At 42.7% G+C, this 16,225-nt stretch overlaps 1 protein-coding gene across 4 annotated transcripts in view; it reads right to left on the bottom strand.

The window, feature by feature from the left end:
* Positions 1 to 16,225, bottom strand: part of dclk1b (doublecortin-like kinase 1b) — a 49,993-nt gene that overhangs the window by 21,017 nt on the left and 12,751 nt on the right. For all 4 annotated transcript variants that reach the window (XM_023826261.2, XM_023826260.2, XM_023826256.2 and 1 more), the window contains exons 4-5: positions 3,693 to 3,792; positions 1,133 to 1,246 (exon numbers count right to left, since the gene is read on the bottom strand). In XM_023826261.2, the coding sequence (XP_023682029.1) occupies positions 1,133 to 1,246; positions 3,693 to 3,792 (214 nt within the window). The remainder of the gene's footprint in view (positions 1 to 1,132; positions 1,247 to 3,692; positions 3,793 to 16,225) is intronic.

Raw genomic sequence — 16,225 nt, 5'->3', positions numbered from 1 at the left:
TGGTAAGACAGCTTACAGTCAATGCTCCGGTATGAGTAGAAGCATCTTTGGAGCAGGAGCAACCCAACGGTTACACAATTGTACATACAACTATTAACAAAGTCAGTAAATATAAGCTTTTGGCTTAAAAAAGGTGTATGTCCCAAAGTTTCACCAAGAATGTAGTTCTGAACTGCCCTTTCACCAAAAAACTGATATTTTATGGCAGCTATTTGTGGCCCTTGCCAGGGGCAGACTACATTTTCCAGAGGGGGTTACAAATGGCTATTAAAACCCAATCTGATCGGAAAGAAATGATATTGCCCATCCCGAATATTTAGTTAAGGGGCCCCTTTTATGTGAAGCTCCTGAGAGTTTTGGGAGCAGAACGAAAAATGATTGGTTCCGTTAGATAAGAGGAGGTGGCTCCAATCAACTAGAGGAGGCGGGACAAAGACATCCGATTGGTTGGGCAGACATCAAGTTATCTCTCTGAACCTCAGAACATTTTTGTGTAAGTATAACTCCATTAGCTTATGTGAACACGTACAGACTCTGATTAAGAAACCCTATGTCAACTTACTGAGCTGATAACCACCGTCATAGTGCCATTTAACGCTGACTACATCAGTCAGGGTTAGTTAAGTCGACTCCATTGTGTTATCTCTGGATATGTAAAACTCACGTTGCAGTACACTCCACTAGAGCGGTAATAAGTATAAACGAATGAATGACTAACTAAAGCCCCCTCTTAGGACAAAACAATGTGATATGCAAGAAAGGCGTGAGAATGGAAAACATTGTTATTTTTAAGAATGCATCTACCCAGGAAGCACTCTCCAAATGCTTATTGTGGTGAGGCTTGTGGGGTATTCTTAATAAAGTCCTTAATGGCTGTAATGTCCCCATGCAAAAGATATATTTGAACAGCATTCTCTAAGTCTTCATGGGTACTGCTAATACAGCATAATTAAGAGGTAATTTATAGTTTCCTCACGCAATGGTTTATACACAGTTTACTTCGAAGCTGGTTTCCTCGGGTGTCTGCAGGCTGCAGTGCAGGCTGCGGCTTTCCTCTGAATCATTTTTCTGTGGGTAAACACCTCCTGATGTGTGCTGGGGGGGTGAGGCCTGGCATGTGCGACTCCCTCACCTGAGCCTGTGGAGGCTGGAGACTTGCTCCTCCGGGAGGGGCCACTCCGGGGGGAGCTCCGGCCGGGCATGCAGGAAATCCGGCCGTAGGATGTGGATTTGACCATCCGGCACTCTGTGGGACGAGATCACGGGCAGTGAACTAGACGCCTGTCACTTTTACACGTTTCCAGCAAACATCCTTCTCAGTGTTGCCAGCCAGAGATCCAGCTATTTATAATCAGCTCCTGATGCCGGCTTTGCATAAAAGACAAATAAACACCGCATTCATTCATGTGGTTTGTTAGACTCGTATGTGGTTAAGTAAGTGATGACTAAGACTGAGTATATATATAAAGCGAATGTGCCTTAATGTTTGAATACATTCTGTAAAAGCCTGCCAACAACCAGGCATGAAGTACAGAAACAGCTTCATGTCCTACGGCTAAATTTATTTGTGCTCACATGTGATTAATTGTGGATTTTTTGCCCCTGAGGACAGTACTGCAGTTAAGATACACATTCAAAAGATGCAGGGCCAAGAATAGCTGCAAAGCTGTCTCACAAAAAGTCCCTTTGTAATGAGATAAAGTGCCAGCTCAGATTTTATTTAAGCATCTGTAATTATTTAATCTGGGCTAAATCGGTTCCTATTCAGCTCTAGAAGCAGATTCTGACCATAGAGTTTGGTGTTTATCTCTGCCACACCCAGACTGCCACTGCTGAATGCTTTATAGCGATGCGGACTACAGCCCACCTTCATTTTCTTCAACTGGAGTAAATTTCCGGCTCTTTAAAGGAGTTTATTGGATTTATTTTGTGCGCAAACAGAAAATCGGATACCTGTGAGGCACTGCAATGGGATTTGGGGGATAATTAATGGAAGCCAACTCATTCTGACAGCTCTGATCATCTTGTTTGCTCATAAACAGAATCAGTCAGCTTTCACTGCTGAGGTCAATCAAAGCCAGAGAATAATTAGATGAATTTTCTGCCTGTGGTTTAGGGGGAGCTTACCCCCCCCCCCCCCAATCCATGAACACAATGATATTTGTGCCTTCATGTCTATCTGTACTGGTGAACAGGTAGCATGCTGGTGACAAATGCATTTGAGAGACTGTTCTTCATTGTACAAACCTTTAGCCTTTGGTCTAATGAATCATCGTGGAATGACAAACTATCTTTTGTCAAATTGTACAGACAGTTTAGTTCAAAGCTTGTATCCATGGTGACACATCAAACACAGAGCGTGTCTACAGGTCACCCTATACACTTTTTTTACATAAACTCAGACCACTCATAAGTCAAACCACTGATAAACATTGACTGCATATTGGTCTATGAATTAAACCCGCTTGCTTGGTTGTCATCTAGACTGTTCAGCTCAAATGGTATTATACAGGTGTCCCGCTGGGACAATACAGACTAACGTAATGCAAGGCGAGAACGTGCTATGTTAATCAATACAGTCATATAATATTATAAATGAGGTAATAACCAATAGAATAGAATGTGTGTTAATTCCATAATTTGACCATTTTGTTTATTTATTTGCATTTTTATGTTCACATATAACCTCAACTGCAATACACACTGCCTGGCCAAAAAAAGTCACTGTGTGAATTTAAATCAGCAAGCTCTACTTAAAAGCCAATGTACTGGCCTCCACAGAGTCTTGACCTTACCTCCATTGAAAGTCTGTAAGAATACTTTATAGAGTGGTTCCACTCACCTATCATCAATACAGATCTTGGTGAGAAATGAATGCAAATAAGGATGGAAAAATGTTGAGATATTGCATGAGCACATGAAACAATGCATTGAGGAATGTGCACCATAATCAAATCAATTGTTTTTAGCTAAGCAGTGTAGACACTGTGCCCGTTCCGCTTAATTCGTCTTGTATTTTAAATGCCTGTATTAAAACAAGACAAGAAACACTATACACAGCCCAATGTTGACTAAGTTACCTGAGCCATACACAGACACACCTTAAAAATCTGTGAAGTGAAATAGAAATGTAATGTAAAATGTAACAATTATAAAGTTCAATCAATAACGTTTACTAATGTTTTTCCAAGTATCATTTTATAATGCACATAGAGGGGGTCTCTGCTGTCTCTCTATCCACCATGGGGTCCCAGGCCTGAAAAAGGTGGAAGACCCCTGATCTATACGGTTCAAAAAGAAAAACAGCAGCGCTGGACATCCATGCAGTGAGGCAGCTGCCCTAATACATCAGGCAGCAACACACAGTGACTCACAGTCAGACTGAGCCATAATGACAGACCTCAGCCCAGGCTCCTCCATGTATGGCTGCAGTGTGCTGAGTGTCTGGCGTAGGGTCATGTGACATGGCAGGCATAACTAATGGAGGGACGAACCTAAACTGTAATAACTGACACAAGAGTGCCCAAAATGGACTACTTTTGAAAATCGAGTGGAGATGAACATTGACTTTCAGAATACAGCAAACTGAAACACATTACATGTCTCACATCAAGATCTGAATTCTTTTACCCCACTAAATATAACACAATGCAGTTCAGCCCTGGAGAACAAATTGACATCTTATCTCTTACCACTTTCATCCAGGAGGAAGTCATCCTGATAGCGGAACTTCTCTGGGCCGCAGGCGATGAAGATGTCATCGTCACTGAAGAAGTCCTGAAGACACGCCACCTGAGAAAAGGCAATAGTATAGTAATTGTATAAATTACTGCTTCTTACCAGCCTGTATTTTCACAATCCCTCCCCAAGCATTTTTCCATAGCTTAGTTTGTCAGGTAATGCTTTACACATTAACTGCACATTAATACACTCATAGAACTTTCAGTGCACCTTCACAATGCAATTATAATGCATTCATAGAACATTCATAGGCAGCATGTAAGTATACCTTAACATCCTAACATACCTTAAGAGTTTTAATATACTGTAGTAACACATTATATGATTATGCAATTATGATATAATATATGTGTATTATAATCATATAATGTTTGTTATTAATGTAGAGTGGTACCTCAGTTCTCGAACTCATTAGAACTCGAATTTCTTAAACGTCGAACCAACCAGTTTGAAAAAAATGACCTAGAACTCGATCTGAATCTCAGAAGTCAAACCGTGAACGCCAACCTAAGATAACTTGTACGTGCGGGGAAATGAGTCACGTGGCACATCTCTCAGTGGAAACAAAGGGTAAAGCTTCAGTCTCAGCCTCGCATTCGCTGTGATAGCATCGTGCATGTTTACACTAGCTGAATATATATATAGACAGTAACAGTAATAATTATATAATAAAATAAAGATTTCTTATTATTTTAATAACATTAATAATAACCATTAATACATTTAATTATAATAATACTGTTGTGCCAAGCGGCAACAGAACGGAGACAAAGGCGCAAACGTCAGGGTATCGGCAGGGTACGGCAGGCAAAACGCAGACGGACAATACAATGACCGGACTGGGGAAACAAACTGAAACGGACTAAATACAGCTGACAACAACCAGAAACAGCTAATCACACGGGGATTCCACACGGAGTTAACGAGGGGGCGTGGCACACGGAAGGAGCGGACGATCGGGGCAAGACACATTGTTTTTTTTTTTAAACTTGACACATTGTTTGGATACATTTATTTTCTTACTTTACAAATTACTGTTTTGATAAATGTGCTTAGATGTGTTTAGTACAGCATATGCTCGTCTTGTTTTATCTGGTTCATTTTGTGTTTAAATGCTAAAAAAAACATATTTAGGTGTAATTTTTTTGGGGTCGGGAACCAATTAATTGGTTTTCCATTATGTCTTATGGGGAAACTTCAATCAGAACTCAAACTTTTTAGGATTCAAACCTTAGTTCTGAACAGATTAAGTTTGAGTTCTGAAGTACCACTGTATATTAAAGCTGTTAAGGTGTGTTAGGAATTTAATGTATACTTACATGTTGCTTATGAATGTTCTATGAATGCACTTAATGTAAAGCACTATGTTTCGTCTTCCAACCTCCAAATTCCTTTTCCTCCCTATGATAAAGTCAACTGGTGACTCAAAGTACAGCAGACACTGAGAAGCAGCTCTCACTGCAGGTCATCCAGTGAGCCTCTCTCTCATCCTAGGTCTGGCCTGTGGCACCTAGCCAACATTCACATGGGTGCTTCTGATTGTTAGAGAGATTTGTGAGTCACGTTTAATTAGCTCGATGGCTGCTCTGCTGAAAGGTCAAACTCCTTCCTGGATCGTTGACTTTGAAATGAGAGCCATGAGGACAATTCAGTGCTCCTTTAACTTGACCGTCACAATTATCCCTCAGTCACCCTCACTCAAGAAATCTCACCCCCTATAATTTTATCAAAATTGTTTCACATGTTCCATCTTGTGGTTTGTTTAAATAAACCACAGTAAATACAGCATAACCATCATTTCCTGTACGTATTAAGCACTAGGTTCTTGCTGTGTGCTGATTGGTCAGTGTCCTATAATCATACATGTAACTAATGTTAATGTGAAACAGCTGGATGAGTCTTTCAATCAAGGAAACAAACCAGTAAAAGCACAATAAGAACTGAACTAATTAGCCACAGGAGCCTTTCAGTTTTAAATTAGATTGTAAAACCTAAAGTAGCTCAAAGTGTTCCTGACATGGATTATCTGGTCACCCTAGTTAATAGGCGTAAAAACACTATAAAAGATTTAAATAAAAGTGTATTATTCCTATTTCAGGATACGTGTTATGCACCTTTATCTTCAGGTAGAAGAGCAACAGGACCCATGTCCAAAGGCGAATGCTATTAAATGAAAATCCAGGTTCTTTTGATTGAAATGGTAGTTTACAAAACCTGCCCTAGCTCAAAGTGTCCCCCTGACATGGACTATCTGATCACCCTACTATAAGCATTACAGAGTATGCTGACAAGAGGCCAGTAAATGATAAAGTCACTGTGCGGAGGGTTACACGGGAAAGTCATTGTACCAATGTAGGGATTTCAGGGAGGGTTAAGGGAGGTGAAGAGGCAAGGAAATCTGATTTAAAGTATTTTTCAAAAATATCAAACTTTAAATATTAGCACCTTTGCAGACTCAGTGGAGATGTTGCATCCTGGTGAACAGCAATATTACTGACAATGGCTGATGTTTAACATGCCAACATGGTGTTGAAACAGTAATGCTACATCACAGCATCATTAGGAATAAGTGGCCAGGTTTCTCCTGGGCTTTATGATACAAATCATGCTTTACTGTCCTGATTATCATGGGGAAATGTAATATATACCAATGTGCATTTCAACCCATAATACATTACATTTCAATCATCAGCAATTTACACAATAATCCATGTTTTTAAAGAAGAAAAATGGTCTATGCAGTTTTCTTTAGTAGTATATAATAGATCCTAACACTATTGTACAAGAAAGTTAGTGCAAAATATACATACTACCAGCAGAAGATGGAAATAAAATCAGGTAATGAGAAGGAGACGTGCGTGAGCGTGAAGGCTGCTGAGCACGGCCTGGCGAGTGGCCTTGAAGCCGAACGTAATGAGCAATGGGAGGATGAGGATGAGACGTTCTCCAACCAGGACCAGACAGTAGGAGCAGAGCGGAATCAAAACGCCATGGCAACAATGGAGATCACATGGTTAGGCAGCTGAACCCCAGCTGTGACAGTAAACAAATCCATCAGCTGAGCAGGAAGCAGGGTCCCGGGGACCCCACACAGCGTCGGAATGATCAGCCAATCAGAAACAAACAGCTCAACCGTCTTAGCAAACAAAAGCTGCTGAACATTATTACAGTCACTCACACTATAAGCATGCAGTACAGAGGCTGGAGGTAATATCTCCGTGCCTGATTTTGTTAGGTTCTTATGATTTCTACCAGAATGACTTTACAGTTAAGCGACTTAAAGGCTTCAGGAAATATCCAGCTATGTAAATGGGTCAAGATGTGCATGTTGAAATGAACATCCCACATAGAGTAGCACACAGAAATAGGTCACCTACTCATTCATACATAACAATGTCAATCATGTTATTGTCTACAAGAAAAAAAATGGTGTCACAAAACTCCCTGCCAGTGAAGGAGGAATAACGAACCCGTTCTGTGTTAGACGCCATGCAGGACATCCTAGGGTCTGACACACAACAGCATAACTTCTGTACTGAGATGAGGGCTGATGAATTCCAGCACTCGACAGCTTATTCCTTTGGTGTGAGCACATCACTATGGCAACGGTGACATCAACTGATTCACTCAACTCTGCAGAGGTTCTGGAAAGTTCTTTCACTGGGTAAGATTTAATGAAATATCGACTGGAGCATGTGTCTAAATGGGAGAGGTTTTTATATGCCAAGGTGGATATGGTCAGGTGATGACTCCACCTTTGTGTTACTCCCAAATCATATCAGATTGGGTTCTCTTGACACCAAAGCATGTACCCTTACCCTGATTCCCAAGCCAGAACACTAATTTTTCACTCTTCTGCACTTGATTCACTCTTGTTTTCACCTGCTCCTGGACCCAAATAAAGCATCTCCCATTTCTGGGTCCTGCAGCTCTGATCACTGTGCTAGCAGGCTCTGGTCTTAGATAAGGTCAGTGTTTCCCTGTCTGGTTCTTGGGGACCCACAGACAGTCCACGTTTTTGCAGAGAGAGCTGGGAGAGAACAAAAACATGGACCGGCTGTGGGTTCCCTGGGGCCGGACTGGGGAACACTGCATAATGCTAAAGGGACAATCAACTAGATTAGCTTCATATTTACTGCAGATCGAGTTTTTGGGGTTTTAGTTAAGAAAATCTTGGGTATAAACTATACATCCAACACTTTGAGGCAGTGACATACAGAGAAATTGATCTCAAAATCTTCTCTAATGCCCAGTGTTGGGAAGGAAGACAAGGCTCATCTACCCAAATCTAAAGAGACAACCCCAGAAACTCTCACACAAAGGTGAGAAGAGTGTCTCACAAATAATTCAGAACAGAACAGCAAAAAGACAACTGACAGTATGAATTTGGCTATTTACGCCCCCGGCTCCATCTCTGATTACTGCAGACACACAGCAGCTGAATCCCAAAATCCAGAGTTCACAGGGAATTCAGTGGGTTCATGTAAACACAGAGACTCACAAGTACACCAACAGGCACATACAGAGACTTACACAAACACACCCCAGCATGTACAGCAAATTGGCTACACTGCTACAACACCGTGCAGAAAGGTTTGTGCCTGCTGATTATGAAACCTTTGCCTGGGTTAGAAAAACCTGTGACTCACAAGCCATATAAAAAGATAGCCACACGCACACTAAGCTTTCCTGTATGGTGCTGAGGAGCTATGGGGGTGTCTGAGACATCAGATTTTCTTAAAGGAGTATGTGACCCCCCCACCACAGCATTGAATAGCATATAGGGCAGGATTTTCACATAAAGCTGCCATGAAACCGTATTGCATCTCGGACAAACAGCTTTCGTCCAAACAGCAGTGAACAACATTTTGCTCCCATTTGACATCATTCCACTCTTACGAAGATCATTTCCAGGAAGAATCGTCCTCCTCACCGTCTTTATGAGCAAACATCCTTGCCATGGCTTAATTTCCCTCGTGAAAATAGTGTAAACAAGAATGAAGATGAAATATGTGCTGCGGGGCCATAAATCATTCTGAGATGGTAGCTGGTTTTTCGGGAAAGTGAGCATACTGGCACCTTAATTTCCCAGAGTGCACGGAGGCCGGCTTTCTTAGATGACGGTGGCGGATCATGTTCAACAATCGGCATTCAAGGTACTGTAGCCTCATTCAAACTTACCAGCATTGTGGATGCCAGTCGATATAAAGGAATGTCATTCTGACCCATTAGCAGATTCGTTACAAAGAAATTGCTACAAACTCTTGCTAAAGCAAAAAGGACAAGTTCCTTTGATGAAAGTCACATCAAAATAACTTCCAGCCTCAGCTCCAGTCCTTCCTGGGGTGTTCTGTGCCCCCGACTGCCAATAAGCCTTAATCATTAGCCTTCACTCTGAGAAACCCTACAGATAATGTGGAGAAACACTAAAATGAATCTACTAAAGAAGCCTTAAGCAGAACAACAAATGTATGGTGACTATACCATACAGGACTAGGTACATGCTAGAACATAAACCAGATACACCAGTAATTTAACTACTAAGTACTTTGAACCAAATGCATTCAGCAATCGCGCCATCTTCCTTAAGAGCTTATCCAAGGTCATGAAGAGCAGCATCTCAGGAAGCATAGGGGCACAATGGATGGGATGCTAGTCCATCACAGAGAACACACGTAAACAAAGAGCAATTTAAAGACACCCATTCACCCGAACTACGCCTTTGGACTACAGGAAGAAATGCCACACACATACAGAACAGGGGATTCAACCCTATAACCCAGTAAGTCATATGAAATATGGTACAAAAAATGAATTTTTGATCTACAGATGTCAGGAGAAGAAGCAGCTGAGATCTTATTGTAATGCCATCTCAACAAGCCATGAGTTACTAAAGATAGCTTGAGAATTTCTCAAGACCCTGTAGAGACCTTTTGTTTATATACAACGGAGCCTTCTGTGATGTTTTTCTCAATGATCTCTTGGATGAGAAGTCTATCCACTCTACCTGAACTTTGTGTTGTTTTGTTGATATCTAGGACAAAGAAAACAGGATAATTATTTTCTAAAAATCCTCTAATTACACAGTAAAGCTTTGAGTCAAACAGGCACAAACAAAGGTCATCACATGGGAGAAGCGTGAGAGTGGCTGTCCAACACAGCTGGCTAACTGGATGAATGACCAGTTTGGTCCTTCAATGCCTTGGTGGGGAGGGGACTGTGCTCATTCCAAGTAAAGAGCTACAGCTAGGATGACTCTGCTCAAAAAACAATTCATTTTTATGTGGAACAAACAGCAAAATGAATATCTGCATAAACAGAGCTGGGTCAGCTGACTATCCCCTGCTACAAAGCTTAATATGCTTAATTAAAAATGCAACAGAGCAAACAGCCTGGAGCACAAACATCAATGACGCGGCGAAGGGCCAGTTCTGAAAGAATGTGTCTTTTATTTAGACAAAACTGACACTAAAAGAGCACACAAATGCCCCAAACCTACATCAGAACAATGCAGACAGTTGTCAGTAAGCTTCTGGTAAACCAGCACAGAGCTGCTTAGAGTCCTTATCGATTTCAGTTTATGTCAGACAGGCCTGGAAATGGATCAGCGTTTAAGTATACACTAGAGGAGCCATGGACTTTATTTTTGAATGAGTACACAGTAAAGCCACAAGGTTCATATGTTACTGAGTATACACTAGAGGAGCCATGGACTTCATTTTTGAATGAGTACACAGTAAAGCCACACGCTTCACATGTTACTGAGTATACACTAGAGGAGCCATGGATTTTATTTTTGAATGAGTACACAGTAAAGCCATAAGCTTCATATGTTACTGAGTATACACTAGAGGAGCCATGGACTTCATTTTTGATTGAGTACACAGTAAAGCCATAATTCGACAAGTTACTCCGATAAGCCAGTAACCCAGCTTCGTAGTACAGGTTGCTGGTTCTGGTTCTGCTTTTATTATGCCTGTGTTGTATCCCTAGTGTGTGGTTTGTTTCCTAGTTTCTGTGCTAATTAAGTGTTTCAGTTTCACCTGGTGCTTTTTGTCCTGTATTTTCATTAATTGGTTAATTTGGTTATTATTCTCACCTGTTCTGCATTATGTCTTGTTAGCTTTGGTTAGTGGTCAGTTACTGTGTGTCTGTTACGCTGTTGCCTTGCGCAGTTCTGCTCCCTATGTTGGTCCCCGCAATGTAATGTATATCTGGACCACACACACACACACACACACACACACGTTGGTCTTCCTATCTAAATGAGGACCCCTATGGGAAAAACCATAATCCCAATCACGACACCCTTAACCTCTACCAATCCCTAACCTTAAACAAAAGCAACCAACCAAAATACTTTTGGCACTTTTACTTTTTTGATTGCATTCACAGATTTTTCTAAAATTGAGGTTATCCAAATGGGGACCTGAAGAAGTGTCCCCAAAAGTAAGGAAGTTTCATGTCTTACCGCATTTTGGGGACATTTTGGTCCCCAAACGTGATCTATGCAAATCAACACACACACACACACACACTAGTCCATCACAGGGTTCATATATAATAATTATGTCATATGAACTTTAAAGTAAATAAATCACAATTACAAATAAACACAATAGTGCAGTAGAGTCAGATATAAAGGATCAACACTGACGAATTTGAGTTTTAAAACAATATGAGGCCAAAATTAGTACTGTACCTGACATGCAGATGCTCTACTCACAAAAATGGCAAAATTATTAGATATGTCAAGGGAAACTGCTTCAAATATCATATCAAACTCAGAAACTACGTACATCAGCCTATGAACTTCAGTGACAGGATAGTTGCTAAATACCACAGAGTGTCATGAACCTCATAAAGCTAGAATCTATGAAAGAACTGGCATTCAGAAGGTACCTAAAACGGTGCAAAAAGATTCATAACCTGGTGTAAGAAACACTAAACCAGGAATCTGGAGCAACAGAAAAACGTAATGAGTCACAATGCAACAGGCAGATGTTAAAAGGTGACTTTGCTTGTTGCTGCTCTTGTTTATCGCATGCAAAGCTCCGGCGTGCAGTGATACAGGCAGCGGCTTGCGGTGTCCAATATGCCGAAGTCGGAAGGAAAATCCCTGACTATCACACCTCGACTTTCTGTGCCGCTGACAGAGACACAATCAAACAGCAGTCAACATCCACACCTGCGGCAGGAGCAGCCACAGCAACACGTCAGCCCTCCTATGCAGAAGGGAGGACAGGAGAACCCTGCGTCACACCAGAACTCAAGAGGACGTACAAACTCAGCCACTCCCTGTCTCCCCCACTAGTGTAACGAAGGAGATTCGGAAGCATCAATGCACCTCCCAATTCAGAGACCTCCACGCTCCTAATGGACTGCACCTTGCATTTCATATACGACGCAGCACTACTAAAACATATGCAGTATTATAAGTGCCTCTTAACTGTTATTGGCTCCTACGCAAGTATAAATCACATTAAAATTGTAAGGCTACAAAAATTTCACTCGTTGGTTTTCCTGCGCCATCTAGTGGAGAAAGATATATGCCAATACAATTCTCCTTTCCTGGTTTTCTGGTTTTCAAAAAAAAATTGTGAGGGAAATGCCATTTTGAAAAATCAAAGTCCAAAAATACAAGGATTTCAAAACAGCGATTTAGAATCTTGCTCTGCAGAAAAAGTCCAAAAATCCAAATGTCTTTGGTCAAACGAGTGATAAAGTCCCCTTATCAGCCCAACACTGACTCCACAATCCAGCCCCAGAGCCACGCCCCATGGCTCAGGTCCCACAGCCACGCCCCAGAGCCACGCCCCATGGCTCACGCCCCACAGCCACGCCCCACGGCTCAGGTCTCACAGCCACGTCCCACGGCTCAGGTCCCACAGCCACGTCCCACGGCTCAGGTCCCACGGCTCAGGTCCCACAGCCACGCCCCATGGCTCAGGTCCCACAGCCACGCCCCACAGCCACGCCCCACGGCTCAGGTCCCACAGCCACGCCCCACGGCCACGCCCCACAGCCACGCCCCATGGCTCAGGTCCCACAGCCACGCCCCACAGCCACGCCCCACGGCTCAGGTCTCACAGCCACGTCCCACGGCTCAGGTCCCACAGCCACGTCCCACGGCTCAGGTCCCACGGCTCAGGTCCCACAGCCACGCCCCATGGCTCAGGTCTCACAGCCACGCCCCACAGCCACGCCCCACGGCTCAGGTCCCACAGCCACGCCCCACAGCTCAGGTCTCACAGCCACGCCCCACGGCTCAGGTCACACAGCCACGCCCCACGGCTCAGGTCCCACAGCCACGCTCCATGGCTCAGGTCCCACAGTCACGCCCCAGAGCCACATCCCACGTCCCACACCCCAGAGCCAGGCCCCATGCCCCACGCCAGGGTTCCAAAACCTGTTTCTTATTTCCAGCTTGACTCATTTTATGCTTATTTCACCTGGCTAATAGTGCTGAGCTTTATTCCTGTGCTTTGTGACTACCTCTGCTGTCCACCCCACCTCCTAGATCTCACTTTGGACTCAGCACTGCCCTGGTGTGTAGCTGACCTCCTGCCTGTTTACACTTTGCCAAAATCCACCAATGAACTCGTCCCCTTTAATAATTCTTAATTCCAAAGAACTCCACAAGGTGAGTACAAGCCAGTGGTCCGCAGACAAAAAGGTCCTTCAGTAAAAATCAGTCAGTCTAAGAGTTCCTCCAAAGTACAGGAACATACAGAGACAGAACCTGAGGTCTCAAAGTATCCAGGGGGTGATTGTAGCAACTAAAAAGAGTCAGAGGAAACCAGCAGGCAGGTAATAATCAGCAGGTGAGCTCAAAGAGTCCAGAGGTGGAAATTTCCCAACTGCTTCAGACTGCTCCCTGGTGCCCCTAGTGGTGTCTCTTACACCTCGCCAAGGACAAAACCATAAAATTTACCTTTTACTTAACAGATGATTTTACTCAAAGCAACATGCATTTTTGAGAAAGCAGGATCAGACAGTCCCTAGAACACCGGGTGATTAATAGCCTTGCTCAAGGGCCCAATGGTGAAATTACTCTGTTGACCCTGAGATTAGAACCAGTGACCTTCTGATTACACACACAGCCTGCAAACCCACTGAGCTTTAACCATATCCATGTATCTAGGATGTGTGTAGATGTGTAGGTCATAATTAAATATTAATGTACTTTGAACATTTTTAAAGGGCCTGCTGCCTAATTAAGCCTAGTTAGTAAAAAGCTGAAAACCAGTATAAAGGAGAATACAACATTCAATTTATTTCTATTTATTTTTATATAGTGCCTTTCACAACAGAATTGGCCCAAGGTGCTTTGCATGTAATTCCTATATAATTTGTTGTGCGATTCCAACATCAGACATAATGTCATTTACAATGTCATTCCTATGTCATTTGTAAACAGTAATTTAAAAAAAAACTGGGAAAAGAGAAAGAAAGAAATAAAGAAAGAAAGAAAGAAAGAAAGAAACTAATGTATTGAAGGAACCAAAAACTCCCAAGTAGAGAGAAAAAAACCTGTAGGGGTCCATGGTCAACTGGCTGCCCCCCCCCCCACAGGAAAGAGTGGAGTTGCTTGCTTGCAATCGAGGTCAAAGCAAAGTCCATTAATGAGTCAGTTCTCTGTGCTGGCCTGTATGGGGTGACAGATTGAAGGGTGCATGCGCCATGTCACAGTCTGTAACTTGGCAGACATTCCCCTTCTTCACCACAAGATGGCAGTCTATATTTATAGGTACATTATACAGCAGCTTAGCCTGACATTTAGGCTGGGCAAATTTACAGTTGCCTCATTTCCATCTTCACTTAGCTTCCTCTTAGGATGCCGAAGGCTGAGCTCCGCTCTGAAAGCAATCAAACCTTTTTTCAACAAGCAATCAAGAGTTTTCCCAGGGGATAAAAGCAGTAAACCAGAATGGTGTACTGTATCCACAAGGCTGCTCTGAGCAGGATCGTTTGAAGGCGCGCATGAGTGACGTTAAATTAAGCTGACAGAGAGGCTCTGACCCTCTATAAAACCGCTAATTGCAGCACTTCACAGAGCTGTCAGGGGCAAAGTGGCAGCGGTAATGCACAGCTGCAGGAAGCGCATTTCCGGCCTCCTGACACGTCAAATGATGTGGAGATAGAGGACCAAGTTACTGATGCATGCAGTTGATCCACATTAAAAGTCGCAGATTGTGACTATACTCTATTCCAATCCGTAACCTGGAACATGGACACAATGTGTGAACGTGTTTCTCTTCCTGTGACTATGGTCCTCTCCTGTATGTTCCTGCATGCAGGACAGTGCACTGTCCCCAGTGTCACATGAACAGGCACCTCAGCCCCGAAATTCCGTCACAGTTAAGTCACTCACTCGAACCAGCACTATCCCCAATGTCTGCATCGAATTACAACAGAAGAGATTTTATTTCGGTCAGAGGTGGGTTCAAGTAACAAGGCCACTATCTTGAAAACAGTGACTCAATTGTGAAGGTAATTCAAAGCTGTTGTTTGCCTCAACTTTTAAAAGGAGACCAGTAATTTCTCTGTTTACTCCAAACCTGTTACTAAAAGATTCATTTCCATCAGGTCACAGTTTGTGTACAACAGTCATGTTCTGACTAATATATATTTCAGGTGTATCTTCTGTACTGAGATGTACGTGTGTGTAAAATTCTGTACAGAAAGGAGGGAACAGCAGAAGACAGCCAAACAATTGGACTTTTGCCGGCCTTTTATTTATTCCATAACAGAAGCATTTTGGCCAGCTCTATCTGTAACATAGCTCCAGACGGGATGGGTGAAGGAAAACAGCTTCTGGAATTTTCTGGGAAACTTCACAACTGAACGCAACAGAAGCTAACTTATGACATCCCAATGGTCCTGCAGTGAAATCTCCTCTGGAGTTTTTGGCTGGTGGTAAGTCCTGCATGTTCTCACAGCAAGAACCTTAGTTGATGCAGTGATTGCGTCAAGCGCCTCACATCCTGTCCCGACAGAACCTAATGCCACACTAAAACAAAGCAGCTAGACCTGTCACTGCAGAGAACAATAAACATGGATAATCGAACTCACACTTTTGTGTTTTGGTAGGAACCGTGCACTCACACTGGGTAAACACTGCACACACATCCAAAGATAGGTGTGAGGTTACACTGCTAATGACTCAAACACTGAACACGAATAACGTTCTCTGGTGTCACTTCCTGTAAGCTCCACTAGAGGGCAGTGCTTGTATGAAGCCAAAATCCAATCGGGACGAAGCAATGGCAATGACACGGGAGATCTATTATCTTTGATGTGATTAAATGAACAACACATTCTCACATTATAATAATAATGAAGTATAATTATTTAGTGGATATTAAACCTGCATTGCTGGTTCCACAGCCTATAGACAGGAGTGGATGACTGCAGATCAATCACTGGCTGCTTAGTGACACAGAATCCCTTGGTGTCACGGGGCTGCCTATGACACGTCAGC

This window comes from Paramormyrops kingsleyae, chromosome 17 (genome assembly GCF_048594095.1).
Source record: "Paramormyrops kingsleyae isolate MSU_618 chromosome 17, PKINGS_0.4, whole genome shotgun sequence".
Classification (NCBI taxonomy): Eukaryota; Metazoa; Chordata; class Actinopteri; order Osteoglossiformes; family Mormyridae; genus Paramormyrops; species Paramormyrops kingsleyae.
Note: the sequence above shows the minus strand (reverse complement) of the source record. Positions and strands in the feature narration are given on the sequence as shown.